Below are 26458 nucleotides of genomic sequence, written 5' to 3' on the forward strand. Positions count from 1 at the left end.
TCAGATTTTATATCATTCCCCTTTTTTCTTTTTAACCCGTTTCCTTGATCTCCTCAGAGTCACGTAGATCTAGACACAAATACAAGCCCCCTCCAAACTGCTTCAGCCTAATACCAAACCAATACAGATTATTTCCATATAAAATGGTAACTGAACCATAGCTGTTACCAAATTCTTTGTTTTTCCTAATGCAGAATCAAACCAAGAAGAAAATACCTGATCATTGGATCAGAATAATTAACAGAGAATTTTCGGAGGAAGTTCCCTAACCACCCGAATTTTCATTTAAAAAATTTTCAGCTTGAACTAATTCAGAATAACAAGGCAGATAAATAATTATTGATCTGGCAAAACTGAACAGACTCATCAGAGTCAGAGTCTAAGATAAATCAGATCCAAACAAAACAATTTTCATGCTGTTTTACTTGGGGGTTTTTTAAGCTGTTGGTATTTTTCAAGCACCACAAGTCCAGGAAACACAATTCTCTACAAGAAACACGATTTTTCTCTCATTTAAAAAATGAATTCTATTAATCTTAGCAGCGTCTCCCACAAGCTTTATTGTAGATTAAAATGGAAATGAGGCTAAGCTAACATTTCAAGATAGCTGCCATCTACATCAGTACATAGTTGGGAAGTTCTGCTTTAGAAGTAGAGAATTATAAGGCTCTCTTAAGACTACTAATATTATGTTTATATCTTGAAAGCTCTTGGTGAGGCATCTTTAAAATATATAAGACTCCCAGGGCTTTGAAAAATCTGAATGGTCTTGTCACTAAACAACAGGTTTGAAAATCAGATAAAGGCAACAAAAATCTTATTAAAAAATAACTTACTTCATCATGTGGCTGCATAAGTATGTCTTTCCTGACAGGCTACAGGAAAATAGCATTTCTGTTAATCCTTGAGGATTTCTAAATGTTTTCATTTTAGTAGTCTCAAGGAAAAGCATATTTTAAAAAGTGTTAAATCTCTCAGATTTTGTTTACTGAGTCCCAAGCCTTTTCTTTTAAATATTAAATGATCTGATTTTAACCAGTAGATACAACACTGAGTTTGATCGAACCCTCACATACATTATCAGTTTGGAAAATTTTGATTTGTTATTTTACAGAAGATTTTACTGAACACACAAATTCTTTCACCAGACTTTCATGTACAGGCAGCCATTTTCAAGCATCATCCACACACTCACACACATACATAATTTTGGAAAAAAATGAATTAACATTCCCTGATGACTTTGTGGGTTTCTTCATGGGTGTTGATGCCTGGTTATCACTGTCTACAAATGTGATGGTAAACCAGATGATATCATCCCACCACCAAACCCTCAACGAACCTGTAGAACCAAAGTGACAGGAGACACTTACTTGCAAGTAGACCAGAGTTGTGCAATAACTGCAGCACACTAATGAAATCAAACCCAGAATTGCTTCATGCCATGATTTCAAAACAAAGAGCTTCTTTAAGTGCAATTTAAGATTATGATGCTTTTCTCAAGAAAAGCATCATCATGAGACATAGCCAAAATTTAATAATGACCTGTTATTCACTGGCTTACACTTTTCTGACAGCATTTTGGCAATAGACATTGGATTCAGCAGCACAACAAAAACTGTTTCCAGTTCTTTAGTAACACCAGCACTTTCAGAACTAGGTAGCAAAGGTAGCATTTGCCTACTGCTTTTTCATGAAGTCAAGCTTTCAAGTTCCCAGCCTTAGCTACTGTTACACCAATCTTGCCCTGTTTTTCATAATTATTGCAAGATCTGCTGGCACCATGAAATGTGCTAAAAATAAAACAATTGTATATGTGCTACACTCTTTTTTTAAACTTTTTTTTTGTGCAAATCTCAAACAGCACATAAAGTTTTCAGCAAAATTCAGATGATTCAAGTCACTACCTGGACGCTGCAGCACATCTGGACAGGTTATGGCTCAGGGCACAGAGCAGCTATTCAGAAAAGGAGAATCACACCCACTGTCTAGGCTTAGACCGTACTAAAGTGAGAGACTTGTCCATAACACAAATGTTGGGATGCTTTACCCTCCTAGAGAATGAGCACAAGTCACACTACTAACACCAGTCCATCCCATTCCCACATTTTCCCTAAAGGGTCAGGACTTGAGAAGAGGAAGACACAGCCTGAAAAACACATGTGAAAATTAGCAACCACTGGCCTGATTTTCAATGGCAGATACATGCAATACTTACAAAAGACAAACAGCAGGGGAATAAAAAAGGAGTATTTGCATGGTGCCTGTTATGGTCACAGGGTTGACTTTAAATTCAATGGCACTTCAGTATAAATGTTTAAAATGAAGTACAATACTAGTGCCATCTGAAACCAACAAAGTTTTTAATACTATGGATAATTTCCAATTTACAATGTTTTCAAGAATTGCATAAAGTTTGGGAAGTAAGAACTTTTCCTGACCTTGGGAAGTGCACAGTGAAGTGCACAGCTCCATTTATCTTGAAGCAGTGCAGTAATGGTAACAAAAGACCTTGGTGGTTATTTTTACAGTCTGCAGCAAATAGAAACTCAATGTGAGAGCATAGAGCATAGGACACAAGCATCCGTAATGGATGCACACATGCCTACCAATGACTCAGAATGTGGGCATGAGGTGGGGCTGAGAAGAGAAAAGTGTCAGCAAGAAAGCACAAACAAGATTTATAACTTAAAAAAAGCAACTGTTTCAAAATTTTTAAAAAGGAAATTGAAGGTAAAATATTTCTGAGTGTTACTGATGTTTTTCTCACGTCTTCTGGATTTGCCTTAAATCCAAAATGAGCTCTAGATTTTTGCAGATTCGCATTGCCTACACCTGGAATTACTATAGGATTTTGTAAAGTTTCAATCCACCTACTGATGATTATTGATGCAATGAATAAACACCTTAAATCTCTTTTAATGTAAGGATTATAATATAAATGAGGAGGAAAAAAAGGATGTAAAATGAAGGTCTGAGTTGCTTGAGTGGATAATTCTTTACTACCTAGAAGTCTATTCACAGAAAATGTAATGAAATCAAGGACTTGGCTTCAGAAATAAAAATCCATCAGTATTCCTGCAACATTTCTATAGCAGTGCTTCTCAAAATCCCATGTCCTAGGGCAAAAAATTCAGAGAAAGCAGAGAATACGTGATACTGTATTCTCTCTCTTGGCTTGGGTTTGCTTTCCTGTACCATAGAGCAAGCCTGAAGGATTTCATGGGAAACCTGCTAAGTCTCTGTCTTAATAGTTATCATTCTATAGGGGTGAGATACAATACAGATCAAAATATGCAGCTGATATTGCAACATCTAAATAGCATTGGGAATGTGGTTTTATTACAATGCTTTGGGCCATAGCTTTCATTTGCCAATCATTGCATAACAATTAAGTAGAACATAATTAAATTTTAAGAGTCTAAGAAAGGCAAATCCTTGAAAAGGAAATATTTTAACACGGTTGGCAAGGTGTGCAACCATCCACTGTGTGGGAAACACTTGTAGCTGACAGTACATACACTGCTATGAATCCTTGTAACAAAGGTTCAAAAATACTTGCAATTAGATGAATAAAACTGGCAGAAATCAGCAGTCAGCCAGCTGTTGGGATTTTCAGCTATTTCAGTGACAACAGAATATGCTTATAAATGTAAAACTTCTGTGCATTCCCAGAAAGTACATAATGTATGTAATGGTCTGAAGTCAAACTACTTACACATGTAATGTTTGTCTGTGTGGTTGTGCTTCTTATTTTTAAATACATTTCTAGGAACTGTAAGTGAACCACTTAGTGAAATCAAGACAGAGAAAGAAAACTGTTCCTAAGTTCAGACCATGCTCTGACTAATCTTCTCTCAGATAAAGCAGCTTACCTTCCTACAATTACTATAAAATCCCATTGTATGGTGAATCTTTTCAGAGGTGACACTCAATGACACTCTATTTTTCACTTATTTGTTTTTAATGAACCCTGCTAACTTTGTAGAGGAATAACCAGTTGACATTTCCTTCTGTAGTGTTTTTTGAACCACTAATGGTGAAACTGTTTTACTGTGAATTAGTCTCTCCTGTTCAGTCTCCTGTATTGGAAATGCCTCAGTGGGTTGATTTCAAATAACTTTCTGAAACAACATGCACTTTCAATAGATTTACTTTTATTTAATTTTTTTTTTTTTAAATATGCATGACTAAGTAGAGGGAATTGTCAACCTTTTGGAGAGCTATTTTAAGGAAAACAGGTGCTGAGAAAATGTTTCAGATACTAAGATGGGCCAGTCACACCATGCCTATAGGCTGTGAGTATGACCAGGCTTTTAAATTTCTGCACCTGGTAGCTGATGACCCAAAATTTGAAGGTTGTGGATTGAAGCCTACAGAGTCACATACTTAACATCTTTGCAGGGCTACCCAGGACTCTGAAAATTAACTGTAAGCAATTTCTATTGGTTTTTACTTCATAGTCTCAGGGGAACACTGATGGTGGATTACACAGCAGGAAGAAGACAAAGCAGTACACTAATATATCACATGAAAAATTTATATATTTGACAGAATTTCAATAATAGTAAGACACAGGTCTTCAGAAACTTAAGCTATCATTAATATGGCAATAATGACCAAAATATTAAACATTCACTACTTACAAAATATCAGCAATGTAAGATAGATTCATTTATGCAATATCTCTTGCATATAATGATGGGACCTTTGCTCTTTGTGTGATTTTTTTCTTTTCCTTTCTTGCCTCTGTTTCAGAATACAATGATATTTAATGAAATGCAACAGAACAAAATAATCATGTAGATGCAACTGCAAGCAAAAACAGCTCAAGGAATTTCTTGTAAAAAGCAAGAAATACAGAAGAGGTTGGCTGTGGCTGAGTCCCCACATCTGGGAAAACTGTATCTTGCAGTATAGTCTCTTGTCCTAGCCTCTGGGTACCACTGAATTGTGACTTAACCACGCATTGAAAGGAGGTGTTGTTCCCGAGATAAAGTGGTTTCCTTCAGAGAGGATCTCACAAGAAGCAGCTTGGATTGCATTCCCACAGAGCCCTGGAATGGACAGGCAGTGGACTGGGGTTGCATCATTTGGGCATGGTCTCCTACCCATCAGCTTCTGAGATGACCACACTGTATCTGTTCTGTCTCCTATACTCTCTCCTCTTGTTCCAGCAATGGGGTAAGTTGGCTAAATGGACTTCTGGCTGAAACCAGTTCTGTTCTTCTAACTTTCTGCAAATTCCACATTCACTTTAAGCTAGTTTATAAAATGCAAGGTGTAAATCTCACAGCTCTTGCTTGTATTTCACTTCATGCTCTCATTTATACAAACACAAGAACAGCACAATGATCACATTTTCCATTGTGCTTTGCCTGGGGAAAAAGAAAAGTAACAAAGCGGAAAAAATTGAGGAGTAGGCATATTTCTCAAAATCCTGCTACAAGTTTGTGTATTAATGAAGGCATAAGAACACTACAGGTGAGATACATAGTCTGCCATTCCATTTCCCATTTCAGACTTTCATAAATTTCATAGCACTTTATTTCAAAGCTTTTGGTTGATATTTAATTAGAGAAAAAAAAAGTCTGCAAGTTTTAGTTTGAGAAAGTAACACTGATATATGTTAATATATCTTGAGAAATATTAAGAATTACTTGGTAAAGCTTTCTAAATTTAACAGCTTTGAAATTCTGTAAATTGTGGAGATACTCTGCCTTTTTTTTTTTAGATTAAAAAAAAAGTTGAAATCAATCATGGAAGATAGCAAAACTTGTAATCTACCTTTTTCTCAACACAGTATAAGCCACAAGGGAGCATATGATTTAATGATGAAAAGATGCTTCTGATAAGATAATAATTTGCTCAAGGAGAGATCTGAGTTGTGAATGCAGCTGTTCCAAAAAATCTAAACCCACAGGCAAGAAATTACTTATTTTTTGTACAAGCTATATCCATAACTACTTAGATAAACTGGTGGCAAACCCCAGAAAAGTACATCAGATAGAGAAGTGAATAATCAGGGCTACTTCGAGATTGAAAAGGAAAAAAATAAGAGGTGGTAAAGATTACCATGAACTATTGTTTCAAAGACTGAATCAAATGGATTTCAGTAGTCAGACTGTTCCACTCAGTATCTTACTTCATCAATTAGTCACTTTAGAAAAATATCTTTTTATATCCTGATTCAGTTCATGTACATGATTATTTCATTCCCATGTGTGCTAAGTTGCATGGCACTTGGATTACCTGGATGCCCAAAACTAAGGGCATGCAGAAATGGTCTGACCCTCCAGTTCTTATTTCAGATGTCTGGTGCTGCTTTTAAAACACAGTTTAATGAAGGGGAAATCCACTCATATTTTGGTGTGGTTGTACTACTTTCATATCTTAGTGTTGCCAGCACTAGGAAAGTGGCACTAGAAACATAAGGTTAATATGCCTTGTTAGCACCATAAGAACCAGACAAAAAATCTCCACATATTTTCATATGTTCTGATCTGTATTAATTGGTTAGTAGCATGTTCAACATCATCATAATTAACTGAATTTACTTATCTTGTAACATCAGATCTTTTTCAAGGGGAAAACACATGTACTTAAGTAAAACAAAGGAAAGGTATTACCTGACAATTTTCTGATAGTACAGTCAATATTGCTGCAAATGCATTTGTGCAAATAGACTGTAATGCCCACATTTATCCCCAGTGATGTCTGGCTGCATGTGTAGATAAGGCAACACCTGCATGGATCACTTAGCAGGATCAGTCTCACAGCAGGGAGAAAAAGGCAGTAAGAATGCATGTCTCCAGGACACTGCATGCTTTCTCTGTTGAAACACGCAAACTAAAAAGCATGAAATGATCTTGGCTGCTCTGTAGTACACAAATGTCTGAGTAAGTCCTTTTACATTGGCCATGGTACCTTGCCATCAAATTTTCAATGTGCAAGGCAGATGATCCTGGTGACACCAGCCAGCCTGTATGCTTCCCATGCAGCAAGGAGCAGGAAAGTCACAAGCAACACTCTGCTGACTTTTTCTATTGAGATATTCTCATGGGTTTAGAAATTTTGCATTAAATGGATGTAGCTTTGCACTAAAATTTTACACACTTATGTCTTTCACAGGCTTCAACTTACCAAAAAAGCACCAGAAAAGCCCTTAGTATTTCCAGTGGTACTAGGTTGACCAAGCTTCTCTTGCACTGAAAGTGTTTTAAGAGATTAGTCTCCAACCACAGACATGAGAAATAGAAATCTGGCAGATGTTGACTACATCTCTATACACTAGATGCAGAAGAGCAGCTGCTACAGTAGGAATTGCACAGTTTTCTTGTGAAAGTTAGTAGCAGATGTCACCATCTGCTTCTGCCTTCTCTATGAAATAGAAGCAAAAAGGAGACTAAAAGCTGATTACAAAAAAAAAAAAAAAAAGGTAACAACAAAACCCATAACATCAAAAGGCACATGGGCATATTTACAGTGAGTAGGGTAAACTCTTACCCCCCCCTTCTCTCTGGCTAACCTGAGACCCAGATGCACAATAAAAGCAAAGAATGCTCCCCATTCTATTTAAGAAATTATTTCTTTTCATTTTAATCTTATTACATGTACTTTGACAGCATTCAGCCTGCAATCTAATACCTAGCCATTTCCACCCTGGCTGAAAGAGATCACAGAAATGAGCAGTTGTATCCTTTCCCTCTGGCTATACAGCAATGGTCTGATGACAACTGCTTTACCAGAGCTCGTATCAGACACACAAAAATTCCCTACTGAATGATCTACGCAATGATGTCATGTGTGGAGGCAAAGTATTACTTAGGGGGGAAAAAACCCAACAAAAACCAAACAAAACTTTTGTTGCATTGTGTCAGGAAACATGCTGTACATGTTTGTACACCTTGGCAGATTAAGATCAGATGAGGCAAGCAATGAAGTGGTTAACCAAATCAGAAAGTTATCTCAGACATCCAAAGGTACATCTTGTAAACCTGAGACAATTTCTTACACAGAACTGGAAAGAGACAACAGTAAGGGCTTGTCTGGGACGAAACAAATGACACTGACAACAAGCAGTTTGCTTTCCCACTCAGAAAAGGAGGTATTAGTGAGATCCAGAGCCCAACAAAAGAACAAGAATTTTTCCAATGAGGTAAAAAAAGGTTTGGATCAAGCCCCAGCTTTCCTGAAAACTAGACTTGCTAATGGCCTCACTCTTCCACTGTCAAAACCGTCAGCTCACGGAACAGAAATATCTTTCCAATATTGCTATAGGGCAAACATTTCCACACTGGTAATACTGGGGGACATGTTCAGCTACCACCAGCAACTTGATAGCCTTCACCTCCCCCACTGGGCATCCCATCACGTTGTTCTGAGGGGGGGGGGGGGTAAAAAACCAAACATTACCCTGGAGAAGTTTTTTAGGTTTTCTTTTGTTCATTTTTGAATACAGAGACTGCCTGTAGCTACTGTAGAACATATTGCTTTTCAGCTTGTGTCATACTTAGAAAATAAAAAAGCTTCAAAAGTGGAAGATCCCATTCACCTTGGCATGATCATAAATCACGAAACTCTTGAACTATACCTGGATAAAATGGATGAAAGTAACTGAAGAAATTAGCTTTAGCAAAGTAGACTGCTAATACAGGTCTTTTCCCCAAAGGAAGCAAGTCATGCTTATCTTACATTACCAGACTATTACTGGAAGTACTATGCCAGACCCTCAGCTGGCATAAATCAACACGACCCTACTCACTTCAGTGCAGCTGTGTTGATTTATGGGAGCTGAAAAGTATGAACTGGTCAAAAAAGTGACTATTTCAGCTTACAAAACTGTAAAGGTGACTAAGTGAAATGAGAAGCAGTATGTTTAATATAAAGAAAATAATAGAAAGTACTACAGAGAGGCTCAAAGTAGTTGTGTATTTTATTAAGATTAGTCTAACACAGCCACTAATTTTACTTCATATGAAATTTTAGATAATATTTTCTGCTATTACATACACATGTATCTCTTGAGTATAGACCCAAGTATTTGTGCAATTTAATAATGCTGTACTATTCCAAAATTAAGATATAAGGCTCAGTGCATTCAGCCAATCTCAAATTTATCACTGGTGTTTTTGTAAAGTCACTCTGATTGTCAGAACATGAAACATCATACTTAAAAGGAAGCCCCCACAGCGAACTTAAGTGCTCAGCTTTACACTGTGGCCTCACATCTTAGAACTACTCCTGTTACTGTCTTTCTCTGAGAGAGCAAGATAAAAGTAGAAAACCAAATGTTCCCAAATCCAACACTTCTCTCAAGCCTTTGTAATTTTGAGAAATATGAAACCTTTCATATTAGACTTAAGCACTCTTTACCCTTATGAACTCTGTGCAGACTTCCCTATTATTTTACAGGCTACATGAGATTAACTACTGGTGCTCCTTTCTGAGTTGAGGCTGGAAAGGCTCAGAGGAAGAATTGGCATTCTGAAAGAAGAGGTGTAGACTCCTGAACTCCTTTTATAGGGAAGCAGCTCTTGAGATTAGGCAGTTCTCATTTTCACTAGGCTTGCGCACTGCCCCAGCACTACAGTATCAGAACATTATATGAAGAGGGATTGTGGCAGATGCACTTGGCCCCCTTATCCAAACTAGCAGTACTTTGGTACAGGCCCCAAAGGACATAAACACCTGAGCTGTAGCTGGGCGAAGAACTCCTCCAGGAAATCCACAAAGGGTCGGACTAACGCAGGGTGCATTGATGCTTGGAACACATGAATAGTGGGTGGTTTTTCCAAGACTCAGTAAGTGAAGAACAAAGACAGTTGAGGGTCCAAAGGGTCTCCTACATACCTTCCCCATCATGTGTAATTCAACTACAAGCCAACCACTTTATCCCATAAATGTGACAGTCTAATTGAGCCTTCGAGCTCTCTCTGCAAGGCAGCATGGCTGTGTGGCAGTGATCCCCCCTTGAGTTAGGACACCTCTCAAAGTTGCTCCTTGAGCCAGAGAGACTTTTCTACTAAAAACATTGGCTAAATCCAGTTTCAGTTCTATTTAAATTACAGGTTCACTGCTTTCCAATGCCTTTCCCCTTGATCTGGGACTCATCTCAAGGTTTGAGATTCTTTGCCTGAGACTGAAGTATCACAGTGGAGAGACCCCTTATTCACAACAGATGCTCAGTAAGTTGCTGATAGCATGCTAAATTAATACTAATGAATAAAAAAATTAATTTTTTTAGACATAAATAATTTTAAAGATCTGAAACTAAAGACTGAACCATCTGCATCTAAACTACATCAGAAGTTTATCAACTTGACTCAATGGGTCTCCCTTGCACTTCAGCACTTTTAGTCTCTGTGCAAATCATTCCAAATTGATTCTAACTCAGTATTCATTTGTATGTTTCATCCATGTAGTAAGTAATAGAGCAAACCTGTCTATCAAACTTTGTTAAGTCACGTTTTTATAAATTCATATTAAACCTATTTTTGCTAAAACCTTTGTGGGTGTTTTTTTGAGCAACCCCAAACACTTATTTACAATACAGTTCATGAAGTAAATTCTTTACAATTGTTTGTTCAATTCAGTGTCAGTGACCAGCTTGGCAGACAAATGCAATTCACCATCTTTCAACATGAGTACTCCTACTTCGAATACTTCTATATTTGACCACAGCCCACAATGCAGGCTCCAAGGTATGAAAAACGCATTCTGTTCATCCTTACCATTGCCTTCCAGTGTAGGATATTTCACAGATCCCTGGCTGTAAGGAATGTCAGAGTTTGTCTCTTTACAGTTTTTTCCCATAAATACATTTTGTGTAAGAAACTTACAGAAATTTTCAAAAGTATGATTTAAAATTCAGGTATGCACTGTCTGCCAGAAGTGATCAGTTCTGCACCTCAGCAAGTGACACTGCTGCAACCTTCTGCTCTGCTCTGATTCCTGGGCATTAGATTTTGTGTGGACAAGATGCAGATAATACCACCACCAATGGGATGTTGTATTTGATGCATTCAGTGTAACCCTAAACCAACTGAAATAGTGGTATATAGTATTGGAAGAAAATATGTATTGCTTTATTTAGGTATTCCCAATCTTTAAAATCAGTATAAAAAAAGGCTAAACCATAAAGCATCCTAAAATTCTATGGATATTACCAGTTTTGCATAGGAGTTAGAAATTCCAGTTAAGTCCTCTTTTCCTCCTGAAGTGCCTTTGCAATCTTCAAAAATATTAAGAAAGTGATGAATGGCTACCAAGTAGCAATCTCAAAACTACTGTTATATCATGTTCTTATCTGTATAGTATAGTTTCCAAACCTTTTCCCGCAAAAACACTATTCAAATAACACTGGTTTGTGGTTACAGTTGCTTTCATGGCAGGTACTCCTGCTAAGGCAAAAAGAGTTAACTGAAACCATTTCTAGGACAAGATTCCTGTTCATGGCATAAAGGATCCAAAACTTCACCCAGCAAACACACACAGAATGAAAAGTACAGTCTGAGACTTCAAAGCACAGACTTGAGTGCTCCATGAGGACATTAAATATGTTGAAAAGAGACCTCAGATTGGAAACCCTATTGCAGTAGTGTTAAAGCAGGAACAAACACCAGAGGAATCAAAATAGCAATGAGTACCTGAAGTTTTCCTCCTTCAAAATGGCACAAGTCCATACCAGAGCATCAGAAACAGAATGTGTTCATAAAATTTTCATCTCATCTTGTAGCTCCTTAGAGTTATTAGAAATCATGCCAAGCTAATGTTTTTATTGCACATTCCCACATTTTTTACAATAGTCAGAATGTTTTGACTGCATAGTGAAAACTCAGAGCAATTTGAGCGTTAGTTCACAGCACACTATGAATACACCTCAGTAAACTCTTTAATAGAAAGCAAAGTATTACGGCTACTAAATTAAATAATCTAGTGAATATGATTCCCCTTTAATTTTGAACTTGTGCTTTATTTGCTCCAGTAAAGTGACACACCAGCTTCTACCACCAATTACTCTAAATGCTGCCTACCCACTGTATGATGAGGTTTCACAGCTGTGACTCCCAAAGACTGAAATGAATATTTAAATCCTATTGACATGGATGGACTCCTTTTTTCTACTCTTTTTTTTTTTTTTTTTTTCTTTTAAGCAGAGTTGAAATTATGGTCTGTTTTATATAAGTACCATATAAGTATGATTAAAAATCTTCCATTTTGTGCCAGGCTATAATTTATATAATAGCATTCCTGTAAAACTTGAATTTATTTTTCATTTAGAAATAGACCACAATAAAAGGCTTCTGCACTGAGAATCCAGTTTTCTGTGTTAATTTAAAGTTTAATTTTAGAGTGTTTTCAACAGTCACAATACTTAAAGGGCAGAGGAAAACTGTCATTGTAAAAGAGACCTCCAATCAACCATGGAGTCCTACTCAAACTAAATACCAGCATTAATTGTTCATAAAGCACTGCAAGCGGAAAAGGGATGATTAGGTGGAATTTAAGCTGCATTGTTATTAAGGATTAAACTGAAAGGCATTTTAAAGCCATGTGTTAAAAGCCATCTTGTAAAATAGTATGAGCCATAATTGAAAATTTTTTCAAAATATACCAGGCTGTACTAATTACTCTTATGAACTTAGAGCATCTATTATTTCTGCCTCTTAATTTGAAATTTATACACAAATTAAAATCTTGAGTATGTCACACCTGAAACTGCATCTGTTATGTAGTTGCCCAAAAAACTGTTTAGAAAACCTGCCTTTTTTAATGTATCATATTAACATTTTTGCCTTTACTTATTATCAACAGGGACACAAAATTAGATACCCAAACTTCCCTTCGGTGTTCGTGAGCTACAAAATGGAATACGATGCTTGAAGGGAAAAGCTGCTGTTCTTGAGCTCTGAGGCCCTGAGACTGCCAGGAGGGCTGCACCAAATGCCCTGGGTAGCCTGCAAGTCGTGACACCTTCCCTACAGAATTTTGGCAAGTTTAAATGAAACCTGTGGATGCATTGTTCCATTTTTCCGATCAGATATACACAAGGTTGGAAACAGTTTCACACGGCTTTTCTAACCTCTTCTGGGGCTCTCATGATTGAAGAGGATGCCATTCACAGCAAAGAGATTGTAGGCTTCTCTGAAGTTCACCACAATCCAGTAGGCATACAGTTTTGCTGCCCCTGTAAAAATAATTTTGAAGTATTATTGTATAGAAGCTTGGCTATGCACACCTCAGACACACACACAAGTCTCTGTCACATGCAGGGTGAAGTCCACATTTCAACAGCAATGTGCTTTAGCATTTGATTAGTTCCCTATATGTGTAAAATTTTATATTAAAAAAAAATCAGCCCAATAAACAGTACCTGAATGGGAAAATACTCATATTCTAAGCAGCCTCTGAACTGGCCAGGAAATATCAGGGCACTTTCTTATTTGTTTTCTTATACACACTCAGACACAGCATTTTCTCTTTTACAATATAATTAACACGGTCAGAGCGTGTGAAATATGCCACTGTAGTGACCTCTGTTAATTAAAAAAAACCCAAAACAAAAACAAAATTACTTTGGAGGAATAAAAGAGAAAATCTGGTGCCTTAACACTCAAATTGATTTGAAACTTTATCACCGAAATCCTCCATGATCATTGCTTTAATAAGTGTTTCAAATTTCATACGAGTTCATGAGGGAAGATGTGAGCTCTTGGGAGTCTTTCACTCAGGCAAAAAACAAAGGAATGAAACTTTATCACTTCAGTGGTACCTCACAACCCTTTGTGAAGGAGGAGTCACCCTACCCCCCCCTCCCCACCCCATCTTCAAGAGCTCTTCACCTCTGAGCTGAATGAACAAGGCCTTGTGAAGTGAGATGCTAATTTCCAACCCCCAGGCAATGGCAGCAAATACTTTTTATATAGTAATTCATAAAGGTATGCCTCTCAACATGTCTAGTCACTTTAGCTCTATCATCATTCTAATCTCACATCCAAATGACTTCAGCCCTGAGACATGAGCAGGGAGGACAGACAGGCAGAGACACTACACACACACACACCGTCAGCGCTCCTCACCGTAAGGCGATCTTGGGTAAAAAGGGGTGGTTTCCTTTTGTGGGATTTCTTGCACTTTTCCAAAAAGTTCACTGGTGGAGGCTTGGTAAAACTTCACAGAGTTGATAAGGCCACAGGTCTTAATAGCATCTAGGAGCCGTAAAGTGCCAACCCCATCAACGTCAGCAGTATATTCAGCTAGGTCGAAAGAAATCTTGGGGAGAGAAAGAAATAAAAACCCACCGATTTTACTAGGGCAACAGAACATGCCAAATCATGTACAACCAACCAAACAATATATCACTTGCCACAGACCATCTAGACATTTCTGTACAGAGTAGATACTCAGTTTACAAAAGTACCCTCAAAGGATTTCTAAGAATAAATAAGTAGTTCCATAAATAGCCAAACCAAATGACTGGTGTTCCCTGGGATTATTTTCCCACGTGAAGTAAGGGGTAAGCCTCCCCATGGTGGGAACATTATCAGGCACTCTCTTATCTCCACAGCTGCCAGTTTCCACAATAGTCACTTGAGCTCAATATCTTTGTCACACTTGAATTTGGTTATAATTGCCCAAAATACATTGTTAAAAAGTAATAGGACAGAGAGCATGACAGCACCAACATGTATAAACACCCCCCCACCCCCCAAACTTTAAACAAGATCCAAGGTTTTGCAATTTAAACAGACATCAAAGTTCAGAGAAGAGTAGAAATACCTGCTATCAAATGAGACTCCTAATACTACCTGACCAAGTTGTACCAGAGCTGTGGCTTTTGCACAGAGCTTAGAGAGATCATAAAATGTGACTGCAAATGGTTGGAGGTATGCAAAAATACCCTGACATCTCCAGCTGACATATTCTTCAAAGTATGATAATAAAGTCATGCCCACTTTTTCTCTCTCCACTCCAGTATTTATAGTTGCCTTTACGATGAGTTTTTCTTGCGGCCTATGCCACAATCAGTGCTCAAGTCCAAGCTTCCAGACTGTTTACATTAATTATTTTCTTTGCAGTTACAGAAAAAGGAAAAAAAAAACACCTGGAAAAAGTAAGCTGAAGGTAAGAGGGGTGTTGTGACCACCCCAGTCTGAAGACAGGAGAAAACATGCTCAGAAGGGAGCTCACTTTTTTTTTTTTTTTTGGAGGTACAGGATGTTTATCTGGAGGTTCCAACAAAGCTCCTGGACTCAAGAATTTTTTCCCACCAGTGCCTATCCCAGCAGCACATTCCTCCTTCCTTCTACATCCTCTCCCGTACTCAGGGATTTTGCTTATGCCAGTTTTTGAAAAAAAGTTCCCTGCTTATACTGCCAATGTTATAAAAAGTAAAGGTGAATGGGCTTTTAGGGCAGTCTCCTTCATGGCCCTGACCCAAAGAATTATTCTACCTATGTCCCCTCTAGCTGATTCAGACTGATATCCCTCTATTCATTCCTCCTGTTTAGCCACTTCCCCTATTCAGTAACCACTGGAGGTTTAAGGCTTACTTACACCGCAGATGGGGAAAAAAAATGATTAATTTGCATTTTCACTTATGGTTAATTTAATACAGTCATGAAATTATCTAAATTGTGTTACTGTGCTTCAAAATAAAAAGGTTCACACACAGTTTTGAGCTGAAATAGGTAAAGATATGAACAAAACCAAACCTTCATTTTCCTTTCTTTTAACCAGAGAAAAAAATCACAAAAGGCAACCTGATACTTTGTCTTATTAACCTGTATGACCCAGCTGAAACTGAGCACTGATCTACCAAGAAGGGCTGTGCATTTTTTGTTTTAATCCATTTGGCACAAAGATGACAGCCACTTAAGTCTCTCAACTTCAGTGTCACAGTAACTCTTAGGAAACCATCTTAATGAGTAGATGGTAGAGTCAATAATGTACTAACCAACATAAATTGGTGTATTAATCACATGTCCCAGCTCTCCAATGAAAGCAAAACACATAATAACTATAGCAGAATCAGGAATTTACCTATATTAAGGCATTGTTTCCAACTAATAACCTACTAAAAACATCACCCTGAAATGCAAATCATTGCTTCTTTGCATCATATTCTGCAAAGCAAATGGCACATGTAACTGAGATCTAGGAGATCCCAGATTATAAACCTCTTAACCAAAGGGAGCAATGAGGCCACAGCAGCAGCAGCCCTGGGAAAGGCTCTCTCTGGCTGGTGTAGAGACCAGTTTCACAAGAGATGGTTTTCGCTATTGCCTGATGAATGACCTCAGTCTTCACCTTCAGAAAACACTCCCTAGGGTGTGAGGTAATTGTGCACCCACACTGACTGGGTCTGAGTGTCCCCAAGCACAAACCATCAGTTCTGTGTCTGTTTTGTAATGCAGACTGCTGTTCACCAGGGTCAGGACTCAGACCACTAAATACATTTCATTTTTGAGTGCAGGTTAGACAAAAATGGTATTCAGGAAAATTTTAAAAATGGTTTTATCCACTAAAACATCCAACACCAAGAACTCTGGACTGTTAAGAGACCCTGTGGAAGGCAGGAGCAGCTATATTGCAAATACAGATACAAGCAACCCAAATTTTACTTTGATTCTAATTCAAAGTTAAAAATGTAAAAGGGTTTAAAAAATACTAAATCAATTATGTATTAATTGATTTAGGGTACAGCAAGAATAGAATATAATTACAACATAATTCTTATGTTGTAATTATATTCTTCTTATTATAACTCTTCTTATACACTGTATTTTGTTCAAGATTAGCAGAAATACCCAAAAGAAAGGAAAAAAGAAAAAAAAAAAACCATACCCAACAAAAAAACCCCAAACAAGGGCTTAATTAAGAGGGATGTGCAAGAGAAAATAAAATGCATGCATAGCACACAAAAAAGAACTGAGTTATAGAAACCAAATATAGAACCAGATTCCATAGACGTTACTCTTAAAAATAACCTTCACTGATCTCTGTGGGACTACCTGAAAGAGTAAAAACTTCATGGATATTACTGTAAAGGTAGGTGTATAAAGGCTAAAACCAAGTCATACTTTTTGAAAGATTAAATATTTATCCAGTGGGAAAAAAGAGCTGAGCTAATACCTACAGATGAGAATTTTCAAACTGCCTAACTTAAGAGAACTTTCTTAAATGTCTGAATTAGGAAGATTGTCTTCCTCTATACCAATAAAGATAGCAGTGAGTCAGAGCAGAAAACATAAGAGAGATGCTCTTGATCATGCTTTGGAGAACCTATTTACACACACTGATTTTTTAATTGAGCTACATAAGACAGATGCTCCATTCTTTCCCCAAAAATCCAAAGCTATCTCTTACTTTCAACAAGAGAGTAAGACCTGCAACAACAACTTGTTTTGAAGGAAGCATGGAGTATTTGTAATGACTGGACTAAGGAAAAGAAGATTCTTTACCTGGCAGAAACTTTAAATCTGAAAGTTTTCTCAACAGGTATTGAGGTAATGGATCCAATACTTTGGCCTTTTTGGACAGGTTTTGTGCCAAAGGGAAATCATGGCATACCAACCAAGAAATTGTTTTGAAACACGAGTCTGAGTGACCTTGGCACTTTGTACTTCCCAAGTACCAAGGGGACAACCATGCTTTTGCAGCTATCATTGTTGATCTCTGGAGATACCATAAAAGTATATTTTTCAGATATATCTATTTATTCTATTCAGTGGATAGTGATAAGTGTGCCATTACAAGAGGATAAAGAAAAATAAGGAGACACTTGACAAAAGTACTTCAAGTTCCAGGTTTTCAGGTTCTGAACACCCTGCAGAATTTTCTCAAAGAATACTAAAAAGCAAATGGACTCCTTATGTACATGGGAATTCTACATACTGAGTATCTTCTTTGCTGGATTCATCCCTAATAATACATTTCAAACACAGACAAGAAAAAATTTCCACAGCAAGTCTTACCATAGGATGATAAAATTTTCACAAAAAAAGCATGGTTTCATAAGTTATAACACTTCTGCAAGCACGGGACACAATATGAATACACTGTACCACATTATGTCTCTTCCTTCATGTGGCTACAATCAGAATGAGTTTTGTGAACTGGTTTCTACCTTTTGAATTTGAACTCTCGTGTTCCCCTCTCCCATTTATTTCTTTTTATAACCAACATATTCAATCTCTACAAGAGATATTAATTTAATAGAGCAATATTTTAAATAAAATGTTTCCCAAATGATCATTCAAAATCAAGCTTAGCAAGATCTTCAACAAGATTTAAAAGTTTACTGAAAAGTATCTAAATGAAAACATATAGGTCTTACCCTCCACAAGAACCACATTCCTATCATGTCTATAAGCACTATATACAAGACTGTAAACTTAGTAATATTTGCTTTGACCGATGTGTTGCTGTCAGCAATGGTGATACTCTGAAAGTTATCAATTTAGTGCACACATAATTTTGACTTTGTGAGACTTTTCATCTCTGCTTTGTCATTTGGAAGAATCCAACAGACAAGCTGTGATCATATTAATTATTAGTTTTCTATTAAAAAAAAAGCATATGCTAGCAGAATGTGCTTCAATGCTCTATGGAAGGAATATAAATAATTATTTGAAATTTCATCTCTTCCTTACAGTCTTCTCAGTTGCAGAAGATGGGATTTCTGGAAGGTTGGTATAATAAGAGGGAAGCTTACGTGAAGCCCCAGGAGGAAACAAGATAGTATAAATGTAAATTATTATTCTTTCACTGTAAAAGGAGAGGTGGCTAACCTAACTATTACATCAATTTAAGTACCACTGCTCTTTTGAAAAAGCCTATGGTAGATTCTTTAGGTTTATCAAAGGAGAAGATATGTGTTTCAGGTCATTAAAAATGGTTTACGCCAGAAAAGCAAATCACAAAGCAGAAAAGCTGCTCAGAAACGTTTCAACTCTCACAAATTTCACAGTGGTTACTTTTTTGCATTCTTTAAAAGCAATTCTGTTTGTTTTGAATATTCAGTGTGCCTTCCACTGCCAATAAAAACCACTAGGATTACTTACATCATCTCAGTAAACAAGCTGCTCAATCCCTATGAACAGGCATGTAAAGCATAAGATTCCAGTTGCTAAATCTAATACAGACTATGGGCCAAGAATTCCTGTAAAGTCCTAACACACTGAAAAAAAAATCTTAGGGATTTTAGGAAATATAAAGTATCTGGGGGAGCTGAGCTGTGTTAAGGGGATGGGAAAGAAAATGTCAGGTAAGCTTCTAAGAGAATGTGACAATTCCTCTTCCCCCCAGCCTCTTAACTCAATGAATGTTTGTCCTCTCACCCAATAAAAAAATGAATTGAAAGATACAAAATCCGCCGAACAATTACATATTTTGCTATACAGAAAAATCAATTCAATAGCTCTGAACTGCCGATTACTAAGCAATACTCTTGATATCTTAAAGTCCTATTTAATTTCTTAGCTAAACAGAAACAGACTTAAAAACATAGTGACTGAAATTCTGGATAAAATGACCATGGCCTTTGTAGATTTATCTTCTTTCCCATTTATTTCCTTGTTCTCTCATTAGCAAGACAAAAAAAAATAAAGTGATCTGTATAAAATTAGAGTATTTGGACAACATGATTACAAGTGGAGAACTAGCAAAGATTTTATAAGTGGAAGCAGAAGTCAACATTGTTTCCTAAAATTTATGTTAGCTTAAGACATTCACAATATTGCTGCAGCAAGAGAGCTTGGGTAATGTGGATTTTCAAGTTATTTGTGATGAAAAGGAATAAGCAGTTCAGCTGATAAAACCAGTGCTCATTCTTCTACTTCTCTACAGTGCTTCCATTTTGGTCCTATGGTGGATTTTCACTGTGGCTCTGTCCCACTATGCAGGCTGTGTGACTGGAGACACTTCTTGAAGTGGTAAAAGTTAGGCTTTGACATCAGTGAGCCAGTATTTCACCTTCACCTCTAACCATGAAGGCCCAAACCAAAGTACAAAAATAACCTTTTTACTGTTTGGGGATTTAAATGAGACTTGATGATCTTCAGATTCTGTAAAAACTTCCTTTGTGCAACTGAAATACTCAGTGATCAGGATCAAGAGGCCCCCTAACATATTCCACAGTGTATGTTCATACAGCAATTTCTCATGGCTCGACTTGGGTAAGTCTTCCTTATAACTCTCCACCAGATTAACTTCAAGTTCTTAATGCAAACATATTGAAATAATATATAAAGAGAAATAACTTGCCTTTATTAATATAGGTCCCTTTTTCCCTTCTTAGGAGCAAAAACTGCTACTTGGTTTTTGTTAGGTGGAAAAGAGAAAAAATAAAATAAACCCAAAGAGAATAAGCATGGAGAAATACTCCTCAAGTAGGTAAAGTTGCATATTTATCTGGCCTCCTATCAGTAGGGGTTGAAAGTTGAATTCATTATTCAGTTTCCTTAGCAAGTGATTCCTTCCTGGCAAACTGCAGGTGCAGTTGTAAATTGAACTCTCGAGGTCATCATGTTCACCTTTGCCTCTAAAGGTGAACATGCCTCTAAAGCAGCTGCTGCTTTATGTATGAGCAGCTAAGGGCTATAGAAGAACTACCTGCTCCTCATTATTTTCAAAATTTTGATGCCACAACCCTTCAATTGGAATACCCATTCTCCATTTCAAAAAAAACAGTCTCCTACAACTTGTACAGTTGTCTTGACCATTGGATTCAAAGGTGTGTTTGGACCAGATCTCCAACAGAAGTAATTTGCAAATTGTTTACTCTTCTGCTCATTGCCTATCTACTGTAGTGAATCAAGAGAATTTAACAGACTGGATTAAAAGGGAATTGCCCAGAGACAGGTCAAAAGGCAATGGGCACAAGTTGGAACATGTGAAATTACAATTAGATATCAGGAAAAAAAAAGTTCACAACATGGCTGGTCTCACACTGCAACAGGTTGTGCAGAGAGGCTTTGACATCTCCATCTGTAGCATCTCTACCCTTGGAGATACTCAAAACTCAATCAGACATCACCCTGAGCCACCTACTGTAAGCTGGTCCTGCTATGTGAAAAGATCCAGTCCGGATGACATTCAGTCACTGCTGCCAAACTCCATTATTGCACAGTTTCAAGAAGAGAGCGAGATGTGATTACAGCAGTGTGTTTCAATCTTCAAACATGCAGCAGCATCCAAGGAGCAGAACATGGATGTACAGTGTGCAAGAATGAGGCCTGGCCTTGTAAAAAAACCAGTGATTTCTACTATAAAAGTAGAGTTATTCACAGCAGCTTTTTAGAGACATGCAGTTCATCTTGCTATTCATCATATCTCTTCCACAGAAGAGCTTCAGATAGAGGAATGCTCAGATCTGATAGTAAAAAAATACCAAAGCGGAGGAGGAAAAGGAGGAGGGATATCACAGTACATGAGATTCAGTATGGCCATAAACCTTTGTCACAAAAATGTAACCTCCCCATTAGTTTTGCTTATCTTCTCATCCATTTGTTATTAATTTGATGGAACTGGGGAGTTGTCAGGGTTATGTGATGCAAGGGATTTATCTTGCAGAACAATCTCTGACCCACTGTTCTAAGTCTTCAGTTTCAAATTACAGAGATTAGAAAAGAAGCTTTTAAAAAAGCAGCATTGATTCTTTATTCATTGTCAGCATGATTTTGTTCAGGGATAGCCTCAACAATGTACACACACACCCAAACTTTTAAGCACATGCCACATGCAGCAAAGTCAGGATGGGTTTTGGTGTTTCAAATATTGTAGCTTCAATAGCTAATGACATTGTAATACCCTAAAAGCTTTTTTACATACTGAAGTCCAGCTGTGCCAGAAGCTTTAAATGCTATTTAATAGAAAGACAAAAAGGGGCAACTTGCAGAGTCACTAGAGAACATTCAAAGGGAGATGTAAAAAGATAGCCAATTCATTTTGCTTTATATGTACCAGGGGAATAGAGAGCTATGAATAACATCCATGCAGGGAATGCAGTCACTTCCAAAGAACTAGCACCATTCTTACTCACTTTCACATATAAATACATTAATTTAAAACATACAGGTTATTTAAAACTCTAACATGACAACTATATTATAGTTCTGGGAGGCTTTTTAACTTCTGAAGCTGTTTTAAAAACTTTCATCCTCACTTCCTTGATGCTTTCAGAACACATTGAAAGATGTTTCTCACAGTAGTGATAAAAGCATCATCACAAGCAAAAAAGAAAGAAATAAAAAAACCCAACCCCTAGAAAGAGCAATCAAACCTTCACCATCTATCTGCTTTATGATTTTGGTAGACTTTCAGTGGATGGCTAGATAGACATTGATTAAAGCAATAATCTAGTATGGCAAAGCTTTGTTAACAACAGTCTCTCCTCTCTTTGCCTTCCTAGCCCACAAGACTGCAGAACACAGCTTAACACAATGGACCCTCCCAAATATTGACAGAACTCTGTATTGCCTAGGAGCCAGAATTAACCCAACACTTTGCAAATGATGACCTCACCTGACTCTCTTGTACCTCCTACAAATGCATAAGGTAAAACATCCCTAAGTTTATGGGGCTGGTCAGAAGTTCTGCCTTTTCAACCAGAGAAAAGCTATGTTTTCAGCAATTATTATCACTGAAGATTACTTCCCAGAGTGCCATTCTTTATTTCAAATGCCACTGTTAAAGAAAGCTTAAAAGCAGTTCAAAATTCAGCTTCTCAGATACCTCCAATGTATCAAAAATACTTCTCCCTTCATGACAAAATAAAATATTTCATAAATTGAGTTGTCATATTTTATTATGGAGTGGGGTCTTCTTACCTTAAGGGCATTTGATCTGGAAAAAAATGTACTGAAGCTATACAGATCCTTTGTAGAATCTCTTAAAATTATTTTGAAAAACTTGAGAAAACTTGCTAAAAATTAATAATTTTTTTCTTTAAGAAAAAATATTTTTTTTCTTAATTTTCCCTCCTGTCCACCCATTATCTACATTATCCATTATCTACCTAGTTCTCCAAGTTATACTTTTCATTATTTTGGGATGGCTTTCTGTGCTATATCCAACTAGTAACTGATGCAGCACAGCTCATGATAAAAAGATGAGAAAAAAACCACTGACTGCTGTTAAAGTCTTATAATTCATTCTGACCAAGCTGTGTACAGTTTGAAGCAACTATAGAGATATGACATATACTTCATTAAAAAAAAAAAAAACAAAAACACTTTCTATAATGATTAACAAAAGCTTTTAACTTTTACTCTATGGAAATATCTGTGATTTTTAATTTTGTTAAATTTTCTCCTCCTCTGAACAAGAATTGCTACCTGCTTCCTAACAGCTAACTAAGGGGTGAACGAGCTTCCCTGCTTCACAGGGATGCACTAAGAAAAAAAAAATAATTACATCAGTGTGCATGTATTACTCATTTACAAGACCATAAACCCAATCAGAGAGATTGCCCATGAATATGGGCCCAGACAGGGGCCAAGACACAGCCACCAAGTCATTGCCAGAAAACAAGTTACCATTTCACTGTGGAGCTGAGGTAATGCTGTCTGGAAGCACTCTTAAACCATGCAAGATAAAGCAACTTATCTTTGCTGTCTCTTATTGTCAGCTACTCAAAAACCATCATCATCACAGTCTCAGGGCAGAGAGGGACCTCAGCTCTGACCACAGCTTGTGGTGCTTCATTTGAGGTGGAGCTTTCAGAACAGGACTTCAGGGAGACAAATGAGAATACGAGTTTTTGAGGGAATGTGGAGCCCACGTCCCCGTGGAACTCTCCAGGGTCACACTGCAACAGGAATGAATAAGTGTTGCATACACACACACACACACAGGAAAAAGTGAAGACTTCTTGTCTTGGGCACAACAGGGAAATGGTAGAATCACACATTGAAAAAATGGTGTAGATGTGGCATCTGGGGACACATTTTAGCAGTGAAGATGGCAGTGTTAGATTAGTGCTTCAACTCAATCTTAGATGTCTTTTCCAGCCTTAACAGCACTGTGATTCCATCTAGGGAACAACCTCTGCCTTGAAGTACCCAGGGAGGGGAATTCAGAGCTCAGAGTCCAACACCTGCATCTGTGTGGCAAAAGAATTCTAAGTACTCCAGCTCAGAAGGCAAATGATGCCTGCCCCATTTTGCACTCAGTTTACTCTTAAAATAGTAAAACCACACTATTACAATAGTAAAAGTGCACAGAAACACATTTTCTAAATAAACACTATCACTTCAGTCCTATTCTTGTCCAATCACTTTCCTCAGTAAGTCCATATTCTCCCCTTATTTGCCATCACTTACAATGCTTCTTAGGGTTACAGCTCCAGAGACCTAGTTCTACTTTCTGGTTTGCTGTGAATCAATTAAAAACAACATAACTCTTATTTAGCTAGAATTTTTTCAGGATACCTCAGACTTCTATGCAATTAATGCCCAAGCCATTTCTTTTTCCAATTTTACTGCATGTGCATTAAGAATTAAATTGGGATGGCTAATTACATGGTGCAAATTTGGAGGGATAGGTATGTACTGACAAAAGTCATGCTCCCATAGCTGCCACCTTCCCTGCTGCAGTACTTCATCAGGAATGACTGGACTGGGAAAATTAATAAACATGCAATAGCATGTCAAGAAATAAGTCACCAGGGTTTGGCTTTTTCAGTTTTCTTTTTTTGAGCAGGGCAAATAATTGCCTTTTCTTCCAATGCATAAGGTCATCTTCTGTGAAATTTCACTCTGAAATCTAACTCAAAGAAAGGACAACAATTCCAAAACCCAGCAGCATTCTTTTCCTTTTACTTCTTCTTGGGAACAGCTACTTAAAGATACTTAAAAACATTCTTTAACTAAATAAAAGAGTCTGAGGTTTACACCAGCCCTGAAACAAAACCACTGAATCCTTCAAATTTATTAAAATTGCAACCAACAAACCAAACAAAACCACCCACACCCCTTGAAATGCTAAAGTGGGTGAACCCTAGCGGAGGAACACTAATACTCTAATGCCTGTAGTGCATGTACAGGCACTACATATGATTAATTTTAAAATATGGGTATTAATAGCACCCACAAATACAGTAGCTGATGATGGCTTTGTTGTGAGTGATGTAATAAACCTGTAGAAACTACTTTCAGTAAACTCAGTGTGTAATTACATACCTCAAAAGTGGACTGTGATAGTCCTTCATCCTGTCTAGGAAGCTACTGGAGTGGAATACCCTTTATTATTCCAATTTTTAGTGCACAGATTTTAATGTGGTTACAGTACTTTGAAAACCACGAGCCTTATATCTTCTCCAGTTGCATCCTTTCAAGGAGAACACTGCTGTTTTCTGTGTGACAGTGAGCATTCTGAACTCCAAGGTGATCCCCCACATAAAATATTCTACTTAATCAACTGATCTGTCTTAAAAAGATGTGGGTGGCTGGCTAGGAAGAACCCTATGGGATGAAACCTGAGAAAAACATGTGTCTCAACAGGTATGTGGAGGTAAGGGGGAAAAGGCCAAGGGGCAGAGAGCTTAAAGGGATGAGACCCTTCTGGCTAAACTTTATTGAACAGGCAGGATGATACTCTCAGAGAATATATCAGCCTGTTATTTTTTTTCTGCTAGTATTCCCTTTGCCCTACTTTATTCTTCCATTTATTATGGACTACTAAAGCCTCTTCACTACAACTCTTAGGAAACAATGTATAGGCATAAATTTTAAAAGACAGCTTTGGCACTCATGAGCCATGGTGATCATAAATCAAAGCAGAACACTGCAACTGATTTGTATAGTGTAACCCACAACCCTAACCTCAGCCCTGTTTTTCACCAATCTCTTGGATTCTGACACAGAGAAAAGGACTAGGAATAACAGCTGCTCTTCACTTGAACATTAAGATAAAATAAACCATTCATTAAAAAGGAATATGGTAGTCAACTAATCACAAAAACTCAACAAGTTGTGAGTTTTCCCTCTCGCCCCTAAGAACAAACACTGTATTTCTTTATTGCCCCTGACTGTGCTCTAAAGCAACATTGCAGTTTTTGTCTCTAGCAGTGCTAGAAGGGACAAAACACCATACTAACCTCTACAATAGAGTGCTTCTCTTCATCTATACCGTGGGGTGGCACTTGAGGTGCCAGAAAAGGTCCTCTCAGAGCAGCTTTGAGTAAGACTTGACTAATGTATAAAAAGCTTTGTCAGCTTTCAAAGCGAACTTGGCAGCCTCATGATGAGGCATCTTGGAAAACCACTGTGGAAGACAAGACCAACTTGCCAAAATGTACCAATGAACAAGTCATTGCCAAAATGTACAAATGAACAAGTCATTGGACACGATCAGTGGAAACATCAAATTTGACAAATAAGGTGAAGCCTGTAAAATTGTGAACGATTGCACTTTAGTTTTAAAAAAATGTATGGCTCAGGCAGATGCCACGTCC

The 26458-nt window shown here is 37.4% G+C and overlaps 1 protein-coding gene across 1 annotated transcript in view; it reads right to left on the bottom strand.

Moving 5' to 3' along the window:
- Positions 1-26458, bottom strand: part of GMDS (GDP-mannose 4,6-dehydratase) — a 409468-nt gene that overhangs the window by 240766 nt on the left and 142244 nt on the right. The window contains exons 5-6 of the mRNA XM_071452998.1: positions 14082-14274; positions 13085-13189 (exon numbers count right to left, since the gene is read on the bottom strand). Of these exons, the coding sequence (XP_071309099.1) occupies positions 13085-13189; positions 14082-14274 (298 nt within the window). The remainder of the gene's footprint in view (positions 1-13084; positions 13190-14081; positions 14275-26458) is intronic.

Source organism: Agelaius tricolor, unplaced genomic scaffold, assembly GCF_023055355.1.
Source record: "Agelaius tricolor isolate 1412-34295 unplaced genomic scaffold, bAgeTri1.0.p SCAF_2, whole genome shotgun sequence".
Classification (NCBI taxonomy): domain Eukaryota; kingdom Metazoa; phylum Chordata; class Aves; order Passeriformes; family Icteridae; genus Agelaius; species Agelaius tricolor.